Consider the following 17,861-nt stretch of genomic DNA (forward strand, 5'->3'; position numbering starts at 1 on the left):
ATAATATATATATATAATATATGCATATAATATGTACATATATATAATATATATAATGTGTACATATATATAATATATATATATATGTATACAATATATATATGTATAATATACATATATATAATATATATATTATATATATATAATATATATATATATTATATATATATTATATTATATATATATAATATATGTATATAATATATATATTATATATATATATAATATATATATTATATATATATAATATATTATATATATATATAAATATATATATATATTATATATATATAATATATATATATAATATATATATATATATATATAAAATATAAACATAATATATATATTATATATATATAAAATATATATATGCATACATATATACATATGTGTATATATATATATATATATATATATACATACATACCGCTCTCCCTCGATCCAGGACTGTACCATTATAAACTAAGTCTCTGACAGCATAGACACAGCACTCTCCCTCGACACTAGCGCACAAGTACATGTATTTGGTGACTTTGGATTCTCTCAGGCAGACCAACACATAGCTTTACTATATCTCACTCCCTATCACAAATGGTTACGTTTCGAACTCGTTTCACTGACCAGCAAGAACAACACGCATCACGTCTAGATCTGTTTCTGACTACAGTTCTCGAGGATTGTATGCCAAATGCTGACAGCCCACTTGGGAACGCTGATCATGCAGTGATAATGGTTGAAATCACCCTAAACTCTAGGCCCAAAACTGAAGAGCAAATGTTCAAAACAACAATATTATGAAAAGGCTGACTGGGAAGCCATCAGAGATCTTATCAGAGATGCCCCATGGGGAAATATTTTTTCTCTTCCTGCTGAACAGTGTGCAAATGAGACCACTGAATGGTTCAAAATAGCAATTTAACCACATGTTCCCACACGGAAATTTTATAGCAAGCCCCACTCTCCCCAATGGTTTACTTCTACTTGCACAACTGCCATTGCTCAAAGGCCGCATGCATACTGCAGATTTAACCGACATAAGTCCAGTTCAAACAAACAGAAGTATATAGAAGCTAGAAGTAACGTTAAGAAAGAAATAGCGACAGCTAAGAGAGAATTTAATGAAACCACTAAAAACGCATCGAAGCACAAAAATTAAGAAATCGTGACTTCTGGAAAATCTACAAGTGTAGTAAATAATGGGCAATCAACAATTCCTCCACTAACCAACAATTACGAGGTTGTTTGCTCAGCAACTGACAAGGTTAATATGCTTGCCAGCCGGTTTGCCTCAATCTCCACACTGGACCCTTCTAACAACCCCTTGCCTGACTTTCTTTTGTTGACAGACGTCACGCTAGACGATCTAAAAATCACCCCTGCTCAGGTACATGCTATCATAAAAAACCTTGACACTTCAAAAGCATGTGGACCTGATCTCATCCCAGCTGTGCTATTAAAAAAGTGCTCAGACGAAGTAGCTCCAGTTCTCTTCAAACTCTACAACAAATGCCTTAATGAATCATGCTTTCCGGTCTGTTCAAAAACTGCTTCTGTTGTACCAGTATTCAAGAATTCTGGCGAAAGAACTGACCCATTAAATTATCACCCCATTAGCCTCCTCCCATTTTTCGCCAAAATATTTGAGACCATAATTAATCATGCTCTAGTCCGTCACCTTACAGATGCTAAACTTCTGACTAACAAACAATATGGATTTAGACAAGCCCGTTCCACAGCAGACATCCTCACTGTAATCTCTGAACGTATATACCATTCACTGGATAAAGCGGGGGAAGGAAGAGCGGTAGCTCTAGATATATCTAAGGCTTTTGACAGGGTATGGTATGAGGGTCTCCTCAGGAAAATTAAATCATACAGTATCACTAGTAGAATACTTAACATAATTAAATCATTCTTAGATAAAAGAAAAATCAAAGTTGTCCTCGACGGTCAAACATCTAAACAGTGTGATATAAATGCGGGAGTGCCTCAGGTGTCTATTCTTGGACCTCTATTGTTCCTAATATTTATTAATGACCTCCCCGACAAAACTACCTCTGAGATGGTTATATATGCTGATGACACCACACTCTATAACAGGCATGACAGGAAAACAAATGACACATAACTAAAGAAATGGCAAAAACACTAGAGGATGACCTCCAATCTGTAGTGGAATGGGGACAAAAATGGATGGTCACATTCGATGCTGCTAAGACTAAACTGGTTTCCTTCAATAATTGCAAGAAACCTTCTCTGTCACCAATAGCAATGGCCAGTGTCTCCCTGTCTGAGTCAATCTTTAAAACTGTTTGGCCTAACGTTCACAGGAAATAAGTTGGAACAATTATATTGAAAACATTGCCAGGGCTGCTGCAAAAAAGGTAGGCTCTCTCTACCGTGCTAGAAAACTACTGACACCTGAAAGTATACTATACCTCTATAAGGCCACCATTTGCCCATGTATGGAGTATTTCTGTCACATTTGGGTTGGTGCATCTGCTGCTAGTCTCTCGCTTCTAAAGGTTCAAAAGAGAGTCGCTGATAGGCTCTGAACTGACATCTAAGCTTCAGTCTCTGTCCCATTGACGAAACGTTGCATCCCTCTGCTTGTTTTACAAGTATTTTAATGGTGAATGCTCTCACGAACTGCAGACACATGTTCCCCTACGATGTAGACATCCTCGACAAACCCGATAGACAGCTAAATCTCACCCCCACACAGTAGAGATCCCTAGATGTAAAAGATCTTTCTACCCCAGTAGTTTCTTCCCCAGAACCGCTAGATTCTGGAATTCCATTCCAGGTCCCTGCTCCCGCAACTGTACTGACATGGAGAAGTTCAAGTGTAACGTGAATCGACCTCTTGCTGCCCAAATCCCAACATAGTGCCGCCCCTGATAGTAGCCCCCTGCACCACAGTGGCAATGTGCCTTGTTTGCGGTGAAAATGTATAAAAAAAATAAATAAAAAAAATAAAAAATTACATATACACATACATATATATACACACACACACACACACATTCGTACATAATCATTACTGGAACTTTTTGTGCAGTTTATGAACTTTTTTTTTCTTTTAGATATGATTTTTAAGTTGAATTCGATTTTTAAATTGTTAGCTGAGTACAGAATAGTTGAAGCTTTTTAAATTCTCAGTCCCACAACTGCACAAGTACTACTCATTGTATTGATATCAGTCAAATTTTGTTGCATCTCTAGCAATGCTTATTATTTTCTATTAATCATGATTTTATTAATACAATGTAGAGTGGAAAAATCCTGATAAAATAAAACATAGCATCATCGAAATTGAGAAGCAGAATTTTCCACGCATGCCTTAGTATTTCTTGTTTCGACCCTCAGCAATAACGGCGATATGTTCAGTGAACTTGAAGTCAAAACTCTACCAGACTGTTAATAGACACGTCACTTTATAAAGCTCCAAATGCTGTTTGACAACAAGGAAGATGGGAGCAAAGATTTGCAGTTATGCAAACCAAAATGCTCTGCTGGACGTTTGAAATTACAACGCTCAACCACGTTTACAAGAATATACAAAAGTACTATGGCCTAGCACGGATTTGGGGAAAGATGAAGGAATGACAGCTCAGATGGTTTTGACAACATAGCCAATCTAATAAACAACCGATGAGAGCGACAGACATCCTGCACAGATCTTTGTAAAACTGGTCTTCCCCCAAAGCTTGTTATGTCCAGGGAGACAACTATTCGTCATTGTGGAATTCGCCAGAATTAAGGATTAATCTATAATAAAAAGAGTGGGTGGACTATAAAACTGCCGTAAATTCTTTAAATAAACCATATTTATGGAAAATTAACATTACAATAGTACATTTAATATGATATTAAATGTGTGTGCAAAATGATTTCCTGTCTTGATTCGATTTTGCAGTTTTCTTATAAATTTGATTGCAGACCACTTCTCTTATAAATTGTATACTTTTCTTGGTTTGTATTATTGTACAGATTCGAAAAAGTTGTCAAAAAACAAATATATAAATAAATGTTATCAAAGGCAAGATAAGTTTCTTTTCTTCTTAACTGGATATATTTTTTGTGTTTTTATTCAATGTAACATTTATTCAGCTTGAAAAACATGCAGTGTTAACTGATGTATTGGAAAATTCAAAATGGCGCCCAACTGTCTCTTTAACACAGTAAGTTTGGGAAAAGATATTATAAATAATAAACTAGATAAAATACTATTAAAAAAACAACCGAATATATGTCAACTTATGTCACGGTAACATATATATATTGAGCGAATTTCTAACAGTATTTTGTCTAGTTTATTATTTATACCTTTTCCCAAACTTACCCCCTCCGAGAGAGAAAGTCGGCCGCCATTTTGAATTTTCCAATACATCGGTAACCACTGTCAGCTTTTCGAGCTGAATAAACATGTTACATTAAATAAAAACATGAAAAATATATCCACTTTGGTAAAAAAAAAAAAAAACTCATCTTGCCTTTGATAACATTTATTTGTTCTATATTTGTTTTTTGACAACTTTTTCGAATCTATGTGTACGGTAATACAAACCCCTTTTTTTGTAAACTTCAATGATCAAGGCATAATTCTTTATGTGAATGGATATCGAACATTGGTGAAAGGTAATTTTTTGTCTCCATTATTTGTGACAGGATTTTGCAGTGTAGCATGTTTTGTTATTGCATACAAATGGCAGTTGTGCAGTGATAGATGCTTGGACAGAGGAAGAGACACAGAGTTGAGAGCTAAACATCTGACCAAAGAGATTTCCTTTGTTTAGAAATTAGGGCCTCATTTGAGGAAATAATACCGCTAGTATACGCTTTGTGAAAGGTGTTTCTAGGTGGCTGAACAATGACCAACAGAAGGCCAAAACCAGCCATAGGTGAAGAGATTGCAAGAGAATACAAACAACAGAGCAACCCCCCTCCCCGAAGAGGGCAAGAAAGAGTGGGAGTTGAATGAGGAATGTTGGTTGTGAGCACTTGGGCAGCTCAGAAGTGTGCCTCTAGTCCCTTTAGGGTTCTCAGCCAAGAGACTTACAATACTTGTTTCAGTCAAGCAAAGACTCCATGCTGCAAGTCTCATTCAATTAAGAAAACGGGTAACATTTGTAAACTGTAAATGGAAAAAAATACATTGGTTTATAAACAAAACTTTAAAGTTTTGCCGAGTGCAAAGATTCTTCTCACAGTGCTAAACAGATTCACAAACAGCCTTAATCTAGGACAACACGTGAAACAATCTTGTCATGCAAGTGCATTTTCACGCGTGTACACCATGTGTAAGAGTAATAAAAAAAAATTAAAAAATTTTATTAGAAAAGAAAAAGCAAATCATTCATGAACCATTTTTTTCACTTATTTTTGTCTCGAAATTCAAAGTAAAAAAAAAAATGCATTTGGAAAACAAAATTCCAATCATTGTTTGATTTTTTGTAGATCATCAGAAGAAATTTTCTCCGCCGTTGTTGCTTTTATTCTCTTCTCTGATGTCATGCGGGATGTCTATAACAGTGAGTCTTCATTCTGATAGTCTGCACAGCAGGATCTAATCACACTCAAGCACTTTGCTCATCCACCACAAATTAAGATTATCTTTAATGTAGTTTCACAAAAATTGCATTAATCTCATCAGTATTAAAAAAAAATAAAAAATAATTCTAGAATCCCCTTTTTAAAAACAGTTCATGTTTAATTGTCCTTGTGGAAAGGCAAATCAGATCTACAAGAAATCCGGTATTTACACAAGTTAACGTTAAACTCTTTGGAAATTTCCAAGTTAAGTTCTTTTCAGCTGAAAAGACTTTCATCAACATTTGTTAGATGAAAGCATGTGAACTACTTGTCAATTTAATCGCTATACAGGGATTTTATGCACATATGTAGCCATCAATGTTTGTATAAATAAATTTCATATATATATATACATATATATATATATACATACATGATGATGTCTAGTATATTCGTTTCATAATACGAAATATATGAGCATTTCAATATTCAATTAGGCTACTAGTGTAGAAATCTCCCTCTCTCTATATATATATATTTATATGTGTGTGTCTGTGTACATATATATATACACATACAGACATTGATATATATATATATATATATTTATACACATCTATACATATATATATATGTCTATAGATACACACTTATATATGCACATATACATCTTTATGGTGAAGTTAATATAAAACTGAAATCCCCCCCCCCCATTTAATTTGCATGTATTGGTGCAGTTTCAGCTCGGACACAGATTTTAAGCATTTTTTTATTTTTATGAAATGATTCTCATGATCAGAGAAAATTAATAAAATTTGCTTTATATTCATAAACACTTAATATTTAGATTTTCTGGTGGCAGGAAATGTGGAACAATTGCAACACTAAAGTCAACATTCAAAAACGATAACCCTACTAAAATGAGTAGAGAAAAAAAGATTTCCAACAGAATCAAATTTCTACAAAACTTGCAAGATAAAAAAGTCATATGATAAAGTAAGCAATTAACTTGAAGCACTAGATGTCCTGTATAGTATGTGTACAAGAATATTTTAAGTAGTAATAAGAGATTTTAATTAAGAAAATTTAATCAATACATAATTGAACATTTTAAGCGAATTTTAGATTTAAGTAAACATGAAACCAAGCTGCATGTTTTGCATAGCATGTGAATAGTTATTGCAGGTAATAAACATTTAACAGAAGAGAGACCATATATGAAATCTGATATCAAAGTTTGTCCACTTTCAAAAAGTTTTCCAGATAGTGCTAAATATTGGCAGAGATTTCCTGAGGATTACTCCTTTGATGATCAAAAGTATATATATTCCAGATTATGTAGAGGAGAAATGTAAGATAGTTGAACGTCAGAGCCTTTGGGACTCAGAGATAAAAGATTGGGATCAAGTAAAGAATAGATACCCTGTAGCAGAAGGCGACTGGTGACGATCGGCGCACATTTCAAGTGACACCGGTAATTCGACCTTGACACTGGCACAAGCACATGGCGTTAGTTGTTAGTAAACACGTCAAAACGCAAACATGGTTGAATAAAAATATATTCACAAAAACTTTGAAGATTATATAAAAAAAAAAAAAAAAAATTTATATATATATATATTTATTTGCAAATACAATTCAATATTTAATTATTCTTTAAAACATTAATGTTAGCAACAATTAATGTATTTTTAAAAATTAAATTTTGATTTCATCTCATCATACCCTCACGTGATTAATTTATTAAATGACAAAAAAAATAAATAAATAAATAAATAAAAAATCCAAAAAGTAATTTCTGCACAACATCGATTTATTTAAATGTATAATCTTAAATGTTTCGTTACATTAAAAAGCTTACTTGTATTGAATTTGCCTTTGTGGAGAAGTAAGCAAATAGCAAGTTTTTTTTTTGGGGGGGGGGGGGGGGTTATATAAAAATCATAAAAAGATTTGTATCTTGTGATACATTTCATCTTTATAAAAATAAGTTATAAAAAGACATGAATAAAATAATATATTTTTTAAATCTCGATTGTTTATATTTGTGATTTTATTACGCATTAAAATTGCCTCGGTCTAGAAGGTTTTCTCCACTGACTACCAACATACATCACACTTTAAATAAATATTTAATTGTATTAAAAATACACACAGAAAAAAAAAAAAAAAAAAAAAAAAAAAAAACACTGTACATAAAAAAATCAATCTTGGTCGCAAAAATCCAAAGTCAGTCAGTTATTTTTATTTATTTTATTTGTTTCTGCCATTAAAAAGTTTGGTTTAAATAATTTTATTTTTAAAATTATGTATTTTTAATAGACAGAACCTTGATTTTTAATGTTTTGTAATTAATATAGTTCATTCTTTTTATCATAATTATTATTATTTTAAGTATGATGAAAAAAATTCTGTAAATATATTGAAAATGCACTCGGAAAGACATTTATTTAAACATTACTTATTGGATTTCTTTTTTGTCATTTAATAAATTGATCACGTGAGGGTATCATCAAATTAAATCAAAATTTAATATTTAAAAATATTATTTAAAAAATATATTAATTGTCGCTAAAGTTAATGTTTTAAAGAATAAATAAATATTGAATTGTCTTAAAAAATGCACACAGAAAAAAACCCAAAAAAACACGATAAATAAAAATCAATTAATTTTGGTTGCAAAACATTTGCAAAAATCCGAAACAGAAAGACATCCAATTATTTAAAATATCTTATTTAAATGAATTCGTTTTGTTACTTAAAAAAACAAATGTTTTGTAAATATATTTTTATTCGACCATGTCTGCTATTTGATATGTTTACCAACAACCAATGCCATGTGCTTGTGCCAATGTCAAGGTCGAATTACCGGTGTCACTTGAAATGTGCACCGGTTGTTGCCAAGTATCGTCTTCTGCTACAGGGTATCTATTCTTTACTTGATTCAAACATTGTATTCATTGGATGGTGTTTGATGTGGTTGGATAATACTCAACAGGAAATCTTGAGTACCATTTCAGACCCCAACCAATAGACACTAGAGTTTTGCTATTTTTAAGAGAAAAAAATGTAGCATTGAACAAATGGAATGGCGGTACCCATGTTCATTTTATACACATTAAAAAATGCAATGTAAAATCTTGCTGTTCTTTTCTTAATCTTTCTCACTTATCTGTAATACAGGGAAGCTTAATTCAATCTGATAATCATTTAGTAGATTTGAAGCATTTCTCAAATAATGACAATCAAGTGATGTTTGTAGAGGTTGGCATCACATGTGATTGATAAAATATAAGCAATTAAAGAAAACCAATATAATGGCTGCAAAGCTGCCAGTTGGAATATGAACTCATTTCTTTTCTATTGTTCAGGATTTCTTGGGTGGGGTGGGGGGTTACATTTGGCAAGTTTACTCTCCAGTTCTAACTGGTTCAGCAATTTGCAGATTCAATCGTCTTGTCTAATCATTTGCTTCCAAAATTTCTTTGGTCAGCCAAATTTCCTTCAATAAAGATATGGTTTATCAACCATCCACATTTGACATGAGTATACCAGTGTAAACAATTCATCCTTAAGATTGTCTAAATGTCATGCTTTCATCAAATCTGACTGAAGTTAGATCAGATTTCACACTGCAGACTCATCCAATCATAGATGTGTTGCAGTTGGGTGGAAGAAAGGAACCCAATATATATATATATATATATTACAAGGTAATCACCACTTATCAAGGCGCAGAAGGCACTCGGGAATAAGGGTTATTGCATGTACAGTAATCAATGAGATAGTATCATAGTAATTGTTAGTATTGGAGATTTGATAAAGTGTCGGGGGCGTTCCATCAGGAATTTGTTTACGTTGGACTTGAAGACATCCAAGTTGTAGTCAGGTGGGAAACAGGCAGACGGAACAGAATTCCACAGCTGTGGACTTCTAAGACGCTTTGTTCATGTAATGTACATTTTGATTTAGGCACAGAAGAGTGGAGAAAATTTTTGACAGTGGTTTCAGCTAGACAGGTGTTTATCATGAAAGATTGGCGAGGGGGGACTAGAGATTGGAGTTCAGACGAGTACTTGCATGGAAGTAACGATAAAACAAAGACAGGCTTGCAACATCTCTTCTGTGGGAGAGAGGTTGTAGGGAAGAGAAAATGGCATTCCCCACTAAGTCTATTTTGTACTCTGTCAAGGCAGGATAGGCTGTTTTTAGCAGCTCCTGCCTAGATGTGGCAGCAGTATTCCATCGTTGGCTTTTATATAGCTAGAGAATTGCATCAGTAATGAGATATTATCTGGAGTGGTAGAAGGATCCTACTACTTTTCCAGCAACCTTGACAACTGACTTGATGTACGTGTTTCATTTCAGGTCAATCCCAGAACACGGAGCCTCCCTTAAGAGCCATCCATTTCAATTGATGCCAGATGGGGATCAGAGCATTGATGATGTAAAGATAAGAGCTGGGTTTTAGATGCATTAAAAATAACTAGCCACCTACTGTGGGCCTCTGATTTTTGCCCATTAACTACTCTTATGAGCCTATCAGAGAGAAATGATTTAATGATTGAGAAAACATTTCCAGTTATACTGTAGCGGGAAATCTTGTGAAGTAGGCCTTTATGCCATACCTTATTGAAGGCCTTTGATATGTCAAAAGCAATTGCCCTAGAAAAGAAGCTTTTGTCAAGAGATTCACTAATCCTATGAGGTATAACAGTTAGCACATCTGCTGTAGATCTGGCAGAATGGAAACCATATTGAGTGTCACTAAGATGGTTATTTCTGTTGAGGTGGTTGATTACTTTATTTAATATGGATTCCAGCAACTTACTCATGACACACAGGAGACTTATTGGTCTGTACTGAGAGGGAGATGACCTATCACTTGAATTTATAAATACAGGGCATACTGATGAGGTTTTCCAGGGTGTTGGGAAGCACTTAAGATAACGCTTAAACAGTTTTCTAAGTATGAGGGAAAGTTCTGGTTGAAGCTTTTTCAACACTATAATTGGAATGCCATCAGGGCCAGTTGCTTTACTGGAATCAAGGTTCTTGATTAGCTTGGCGATCACACACATTTATATGTTGCATAGCATGTTGTCTGTTATAGGAAGAAATACAGGGAGTTGATGGCCTTCATCGCATAGGGTGGAATTAGCTGCAAAGTTCTTGGCCACGTCTGATGCTGACGAGATGACCTCAGGTCCATTGATGATGGTTGGGAGAGAACGCATTTTTTATTACTCTTTTACAGTGGTTGTTGGCAGTCCTGAAAGCAGCTTTAGTCTCAGGGCATGTTATGTTGGTAGCTACGAAAAAAAGTGATTTTTGTGCACGATGACAGCAGCACATTCTGGGGAGAACCATGGCTGGCTGTTAGGTTTTTGGTTGGAATTTTTTAGATAGTATGAATCGGTCTATGCCTACAACTCACCATTCGGTCAGGTCTGATACTATAGAGGACGTCCTTTTTAAACATGGAATCCAGACGTAGATCAAATATAAACGTATGGAAGCTATCCCAGTCAGCCGTAGAGCATCGATATTTATTTATTCTGTAGAGGCAGTTTCCTCCTTCACTTGAATAGCATGCATAAACATGGCATAATCATGTCAGTCTGTTCGAGTTCAGTTATTCTTTCAGAGATCCATTTGTTAACAATGTTGCTAATGTTCTCATTGGCAGTACTTACCACAAGTGTACGAAATGGGCAAGAGGAGGCAAAAAGAAAATGTTTACAACAATTAAACCAATGAAAACACTGCTAAAACAGGCTGGTTACACAGTATTGATGCAGGCACAGTGCAAGAGATTTCAAGTCACTAGAATGTTAGTCAGATGTTAGAATGGTTCAGATAATCATCAGGTAATTAACAGTATGTGTATATTTTCAAAACAATTCAGGGTATGTATTAATTTGAGAAAGTTGTATATAAAAAAAAAAACAGTGTGTGTGTGTGTTTGAAAAAAATTCTGCAGGTAGATTGCAAACTTGACGGTTATAAAATTTGTGTCTATCATATATATATATATATATATATATATATATAATATATATATTTTTTTTTGGGGGGGGGGGGGGGGGGCAAGTAGTTTAAAATGCTTTTTTATTTTATATCAACTCTTTACTCCTTTTAAATTACCATCCAAGTTATCCACCCACCTTGGTTGGCCTCATTTTCACTTATCACATTTTGGAGAGGGGTGGGTGCGGTTATTTCTATGTAGTACGGCTGCTACTACCCTACCCCGCATAAAATTAACTTATAAATGAGTAGAAATAAAAGATGTTTATATTGCCACACCCCTCCTAGCATAATGAATTGATAATTTGCCTATGTAACAAGTGATGCAAGTAAATGTAGTTTTATGTTGAACAAAATTCAACACGAGATCTATTACCACCTTTTCTGCAACATAATTAGACAGGGTTAAAAAAGTGCATCTGTGCCTCACTAATTTAGAACATTGAAGACCCGAATTCTAGCCACATTTAGACTGGCTTGTATTTATTGAGCATAAAACTTTGTAAGAAACTAGTTTCATAGGAACGCCATCTAACTGCCATTATGCACAATAGAACAGATCAATCAACCTATTTATATATATATTTTTTTTTTATTCATATGGTTGAAAGATTAAATTATCTCCTTTTCAATCTGAATAATTGTCTTCCACAAGGAATTGCACCATGTTAGATAAAGTGCAACTGTTCACTTATTTGTCATACGTTTTTCACACTGAATTGATCAGTTTTAACTGCAGTCCTTTTGCAAAACTTTTTTTAAGATTCATATGAAGCTTGCCTCAATAGCATGTGACCATATGAAAAAGTGGTTTTTGACATGTGAATCGTATCCAACTGAAACAACATCTGTAATGTTAATCATTTGATGAAAATAGAACAGGTAACAGATGATAGATATTTTAAATCAAGTGAAACAATTATGAAAATCTATAGGATTTTCATAATTGAAAAACATGCTTTTGACATCTAATATTGTACAAATTTCATAAAACTTAATGACATTTGTGAATATTTCATCTAATTAAAAAAAAAAAAAAAGTTCATAAGACCTTACAGCATCGGAGATTCATTTAAAAAAAAGAAAAAAGTTAAATTATACTAAAATCTTATTTAAAATTAGTCCATCACAAATGGAATGGTAAAGAAATCAGAAAATTAAAGTGTACTTTGAAATAAAAATGATTTTAATTTCTTATCAAATAAGATGTAAACGTGTAATCATTTTATAAATTTACCAATTGTTAAGTTTATAAATTGAATTTAAAAATCAAAATCTTATCAGATGCATTTTTTTTTGCAAGTTACTGTTCAAAGGTTTCCTCTTAATACTATAATATATATATATATATATATATATATATATATATATATATAAAAAAAAAAAATTCCATGTTTCTGCAATACAGCAGAACCAATAACATTTAAACTGACATTTCCAATCAATTTAATTAAAATAGTTGTAGTGCGATGTTAATATTACACTGCTAAACCCTGAATAATTTTAGCCAAATTAACATTTACAAAATATTAAATTGAATTATTTTTATAATTTTACAGACTTCATAGAAAATTACAGTTCATGCAACAGCAAAGATGTGACTGCAAACCGACAACTGAATTTGACTTCCATGCCTTATTATAGTGGCCATCCACGATTTGTATCTATCAGTGATCCAAGCCAAGTACAAGAACCACCAAGTACAATTCATTGCCATCGGGACATCAGTCTCCTTTTTCTACTGCTTATGCTTTCTACACTTTGGCTAACCACAACATTGTCCAACTTCACGAAGACGTAAGGAATAATTTTTAGTTTTTGTATGCAAAGAATATATTATGAAATTCAGCATTTTTGTGACGTTAAGATGTTAAACAAAACGACCAAACCTGCTGAAACTTGCAGTCACTTAAGATAACTTATCTCCCACTTATTTTAGACTTTAGCCCATCTTCAGCACTTGATTGTCAAATTGAACTGATAGATGAAGTATTAAACAAAATGAAATTATAATAGTTGAAAATACTTAAAACTTTTCAATGTCCTATTTTAGCATCTGGTTAAAAGAAAGAAAAGAAAAACGCACAAAGTGCTAAACATTTACTAAGTGAAATTTAATCCCATTAAAATTAATATATTCAGTATTTATGTTATAAATTTTAAAAAGAAATTTAAGCTATCAATTCCATCCAGCATCCTTTGACTAGATCTGTATCAACCATTTGACAAAGAGGCTTTCCTGAAATATATATCATGGAACATTCTCACACACACACACCTTTAAGACATTGATACTTAACACAAGTGTGTGTGTAAAAATTGTTACTTGTTTTAGTCTTCCTCAACAGACTACATTGCATTCCTCGCATTGTGATAACCTAAATCTATATACATATCTCACAATGCTCTAAGCAAACTAAACATTTTTATATTTTTTTAAGTCGATAAATTAGTTTATTCATGCCATTTATTGTCATTTAATAGCAAAGATTTTTAGTTGAAACAAAAATTGTTGAAGGGGCAAAATACAGAAGCATGGCAATTCTTTCAAATAAATAGGTTTCGTTTTGTAGAATATGTAAATCAAATGGTAGAAACTGCATCATCTGCAAGCCATGAAAAATGTTTTTTCAAGTGAAAATTTAGCAACACCTGTATAGAGGGCATCAACAGACATTTTTTAGGAGGTAATGGGGAAGTGAATGCTAGTTTTGCACACTATTTTCTTAGCTCAAAAGACACGTTAATATTGATGTTTGAAAATAACACTTAAGTAAAGAACAGAAACCTTTAAGTTTAAATATAAACCCATCAAATGATATTTTAACATTTTTATTCAAAAAATTAAAAAATTTGTGCTTTATCTACTTGTCACGTTGAAATTAGTAGCATATCCAAAAATTACAAAATAAAATGAAATTTTTTAAAATCAATTGCACATTATACTTAAATAGCATGGAAGTCAAAGGAAGTAACTGCAGCCTGTCTTGTTATAATTGTGGAATCATGAAAGTATGTTTCATGTAATAATGCAATAATATTTAATTGCAACAAAGCCTTTAATTGAAAAGAGCATGAACAGTATTGTTTTTAATGAAAATCCATTTTTTCCCTCTTTCGATTTAATGACAAAATATTTTCAAGTTGAATTTATAAATTATCAGATTAAACATGCATATATGGTCCCTAATAAAGCGTCAATTTTCCCAAAAAAAAAAAAAAAAAAAAAAAAAAAAAAAAATTTGGAACTTGGCAGACACTAGTCAATTTAAAGTGATCCTTTATGCATGCACAACTATACACTAATCGTTAAAGTTGGTTAATTTTTTAAATTTTTGATACCCAACTGTTAACTTAGATGGTAATGAATAATACTAGAGCATGTTTTGGTTTCAATTCTAGATGATAGCACACAAGGCATTTTTTTTTTTTTTTTTTTTAAATACTAAAAATGAAATTACAACTATTGGGTACAATATAATTAATAGAAAATTGGTTCTCAAATATGAAAGCTGCATAAATTATATTTAAATTTATTTTACCACTGGGCAACATGCTAGTTTCATTTAAAAAAAAAAAATTGCAAACAGATTAGTGAATTAATTTTGAAAGGATTTTAAGTTGTACAAATATTCTTTATAGTACAGCATTAGAAATTCTTTTGCAAACCATTCTCCACCAACTGCAGGATTCTATTTCTACTTGTAAATAATTTAATTTGCCTTCCAATTTCCAAGGCTGAAAGATTTGAAGAATAGGATTAATTATTAGCAATCCAATAACTTAAATGTACAGAAATGTGATGGATCACATGGAATGTAATAAGAGGGGAAAAAAAAAAAAAAAAAAAAAATCATGCCAAGAAATTTGTTCATTAAATAGTGCTTTAAAAATTGCATGATTTTTTTTTAATTTATAGGCCATATTTAAGTGCTCAAAAGCGGCAAATGTTAGGAGACTTTGCCCTTCCTTTAGCCATCATTATCATCAGTGCAGTTAGCAACATTTTTCAAGATATTCCAAGTAAGTAGACATTTTGAAAATAATTCATTTTCTTTCACATTTATTGTTCAAAAATTTACATAACTTTGGATCAAATTGACCTGTAACATTTTCTTGAAAATTAAATGCATCTTTAATTGTACTCTATTGTTTTAACGATCTTAAAACTTTGACAAGCTTAAATGGCATGGCACCCATCACTCCATAGAAAAAAAGTTTTAGAAAGAATTTTCTAGAATATTATTGCATTGTTTAAAACAATTTTTTTTTTTTTCAATTGCTATCTCTTCCCTACAACTTGTGTGCTATTGACAAGGTAGTCATTAAAATATTTTACGAACTCAATGGGGTGTGAAGCAACTTAGTTTAGTAAAATTTCAAACTGACCAATAACTTTAAAATTTCAGCTTCCAAATTCAAGAAATATAGAATTTTTTTTTTTTTTTTTTTTAAACAGGGTTCATTGTTCATATTTTACTTTCAAATCCTTGAAACAGTTTATAGCATTCATTTATATACATTTATAGTTAATGTCCTACTTGTTTTTGCCCAAATGCATGGCAAATAAGAGTTCAAAGAAACAAATTCTACATTTAAAATTTAAGCGAATAAATGGTAAATCCTCTGTAAGCTTTTGTTAAGAGGCATCAGTTGCAATGGTTTTTTTTTTATTCCTTGGACATTCAACATTTCTGTTCAAATATTCATTTGATAAAGACTTGATTAACAAGTTGCAAATTTTCTATATTACAAATAAAAATGCAAATGGATCCATTTTTTCCGGTTATATTTACAACATTTTGTATCGAAATTACCAAAATAAGGATTTTGTAAATCTGAAAATTTATGAATGAAATATTTTAAATTCTTGTTTCTTGAAGCAATAGCAAGCTAAACAAAGCAAACTGGTATTAAACTGATAAAATTTTTTAAATGGCAGCTTTTCACACCTGATAATTATGAACAGCAAAATGTGAATTTTCATATCAAACCATGTTTTTCCGATAAGATTTAATATCTTGAACCTAAAATGGATACATATTTAAATCTTTTTCTAGTGAAACCAGCAAATGTATCATCTGGCAGCCCTTTCCGGATAGCCCCACTCAGTCAGTTGTCTCCATGGGCTATTGTTACAGCCTTCTTCCTAGGTTTCAGCCTTTCTCTACTTTTTTTTGCCGATCAAAACATATCCAGTTCTTACATCAGTGCTCCTCATTACAAGTACGTATTTTAGACAACTCTTTACGAAAATTGCAAACATGTGGAGGAAGAAGAGGAGAGGTTTAAAATGTGAAAATAAGATCAAAGATTCCGACCTTCTAGTGAACAAAATTAGAAATTAAAATGATGGCCTACAAAACTGACATTAGCAAATTATAGTTGAAGACATCCACAATCCCTTTATCCAAATGAAATTCAGTTGACAAATAAGAATTCAAATTACCATTAAAACTTAGGCAGTTCTATGTCAAAAGAAAATTACATTTTCAGTCAAGTAATGAATACATACGATATCTACTTGTAAAATAGTTACGTCCCCTCTGCAAGCAATGGACGGTTTTCATATCTTACAATTCTAAATTTACATCCAAATGAGAGCAAAAAATTTATTTTTTATTTTGAATAATTTGATAACTGATTTTTAAACAGTAGATGAAGATTACATTTTGAAATTAAGTTGAGGGAGGAGGAAAAAAAAAAAAAAAAAAAAAAAAAAAAAAAAAAAAAAAAAACTCAAAAATATTAGGCATATGAATTTAATGACATGTTTTAATAATTACAGACTGAAAAAAGGGCAAACCTACCACTGGGATCTGCTTGTAGTGGCCATAATCAATATCCCGCTCTCGATGTTTGGTTGCCCATGGATGCACGCTGCTGTGACGGTGTCCCCATTTCATGTGAAAAGTATGGCTCACATGGAGGACAGGGTGGAGCAGGGGGATATACATCAGATGTAAGTAACACTGTAAAATCACAAGTTTTATGCCATATGCAATTCTTAAACTGTGGCAGTCAAGCAATTGAGATTGCTATCAAACTTTCTTTACAATTAGAAAAATATTTTGGTAAATAAAAGGAAATTCAAAATTAACTAGAAATTACAAATGGTTTAATGATTTTAACAAGGAAATTCAAGCCTAGTAGAAATTTTTATTTTCAAAAGCACAAATTTCTAATGAAGATTAGTAAAATATTTGTTCACCCTCTACTTCCTCCCCCTTACAGAATTGTCAACGCAAGAGAAACACGTGTGACCAGTCTATTAAGTCACATCATGTTGGGGC

General features: G+C 32.1%; 1 protein-coding gene across 2 annotated transcripts in view; it reads left to right on the forward strand.

The window, feature by feature from the left end:
- LOC145296669 (solute carrier family 4 member 11-like) overlaps positions 1 to 15,743 on the forward strand; it is an 88,814-nt gene extending 73,071 nt beyond the window's left edge. Inside the window, exons 11-13 of one of the 2 annotated variants that reach the window (XM_080142613.1) lie at positions 5,464 to 5,537; positions 13,128 to 13,365; positions 15,488 to 15,743. In XM_080142613.1, coding sequence (XP_079998739.1) covers positions 5,464 to 5,537; positions 13,128 to 13,365; positions 15,488 to 15,599 — 424 coding nt within the window. In that variant the 3' untranslated portion in view covers positions 15,600 to 15,743. Of the gene's footprint in view, positions 1 to 5,463; positions 5,538 to 13,127; positions 13,366 to 15,487 lie in introns of those variants that run through there. The other variant, XM_080142614.1, reaches the window with a different exon arrangement.
- The last annotated feature ends 2,118 nt before the right edge of the window (positions 15,744 to 17,861 follow it).

Source organism: Euprymna scolopes, chromosome 17 (assembly GCF_053919585.1).
Source record: "Euprymna scolopes isolate OS-2025 chromosome 17, ASM5391958v1, whole genome shotgun sequence".
Classification (NCBI taxonomy): Eukaryota; Metazoa; Mollusca; class Cephalopoda; order Sepiida; family Sepiolidae; genus Euprymna; species Euprymna scolopes.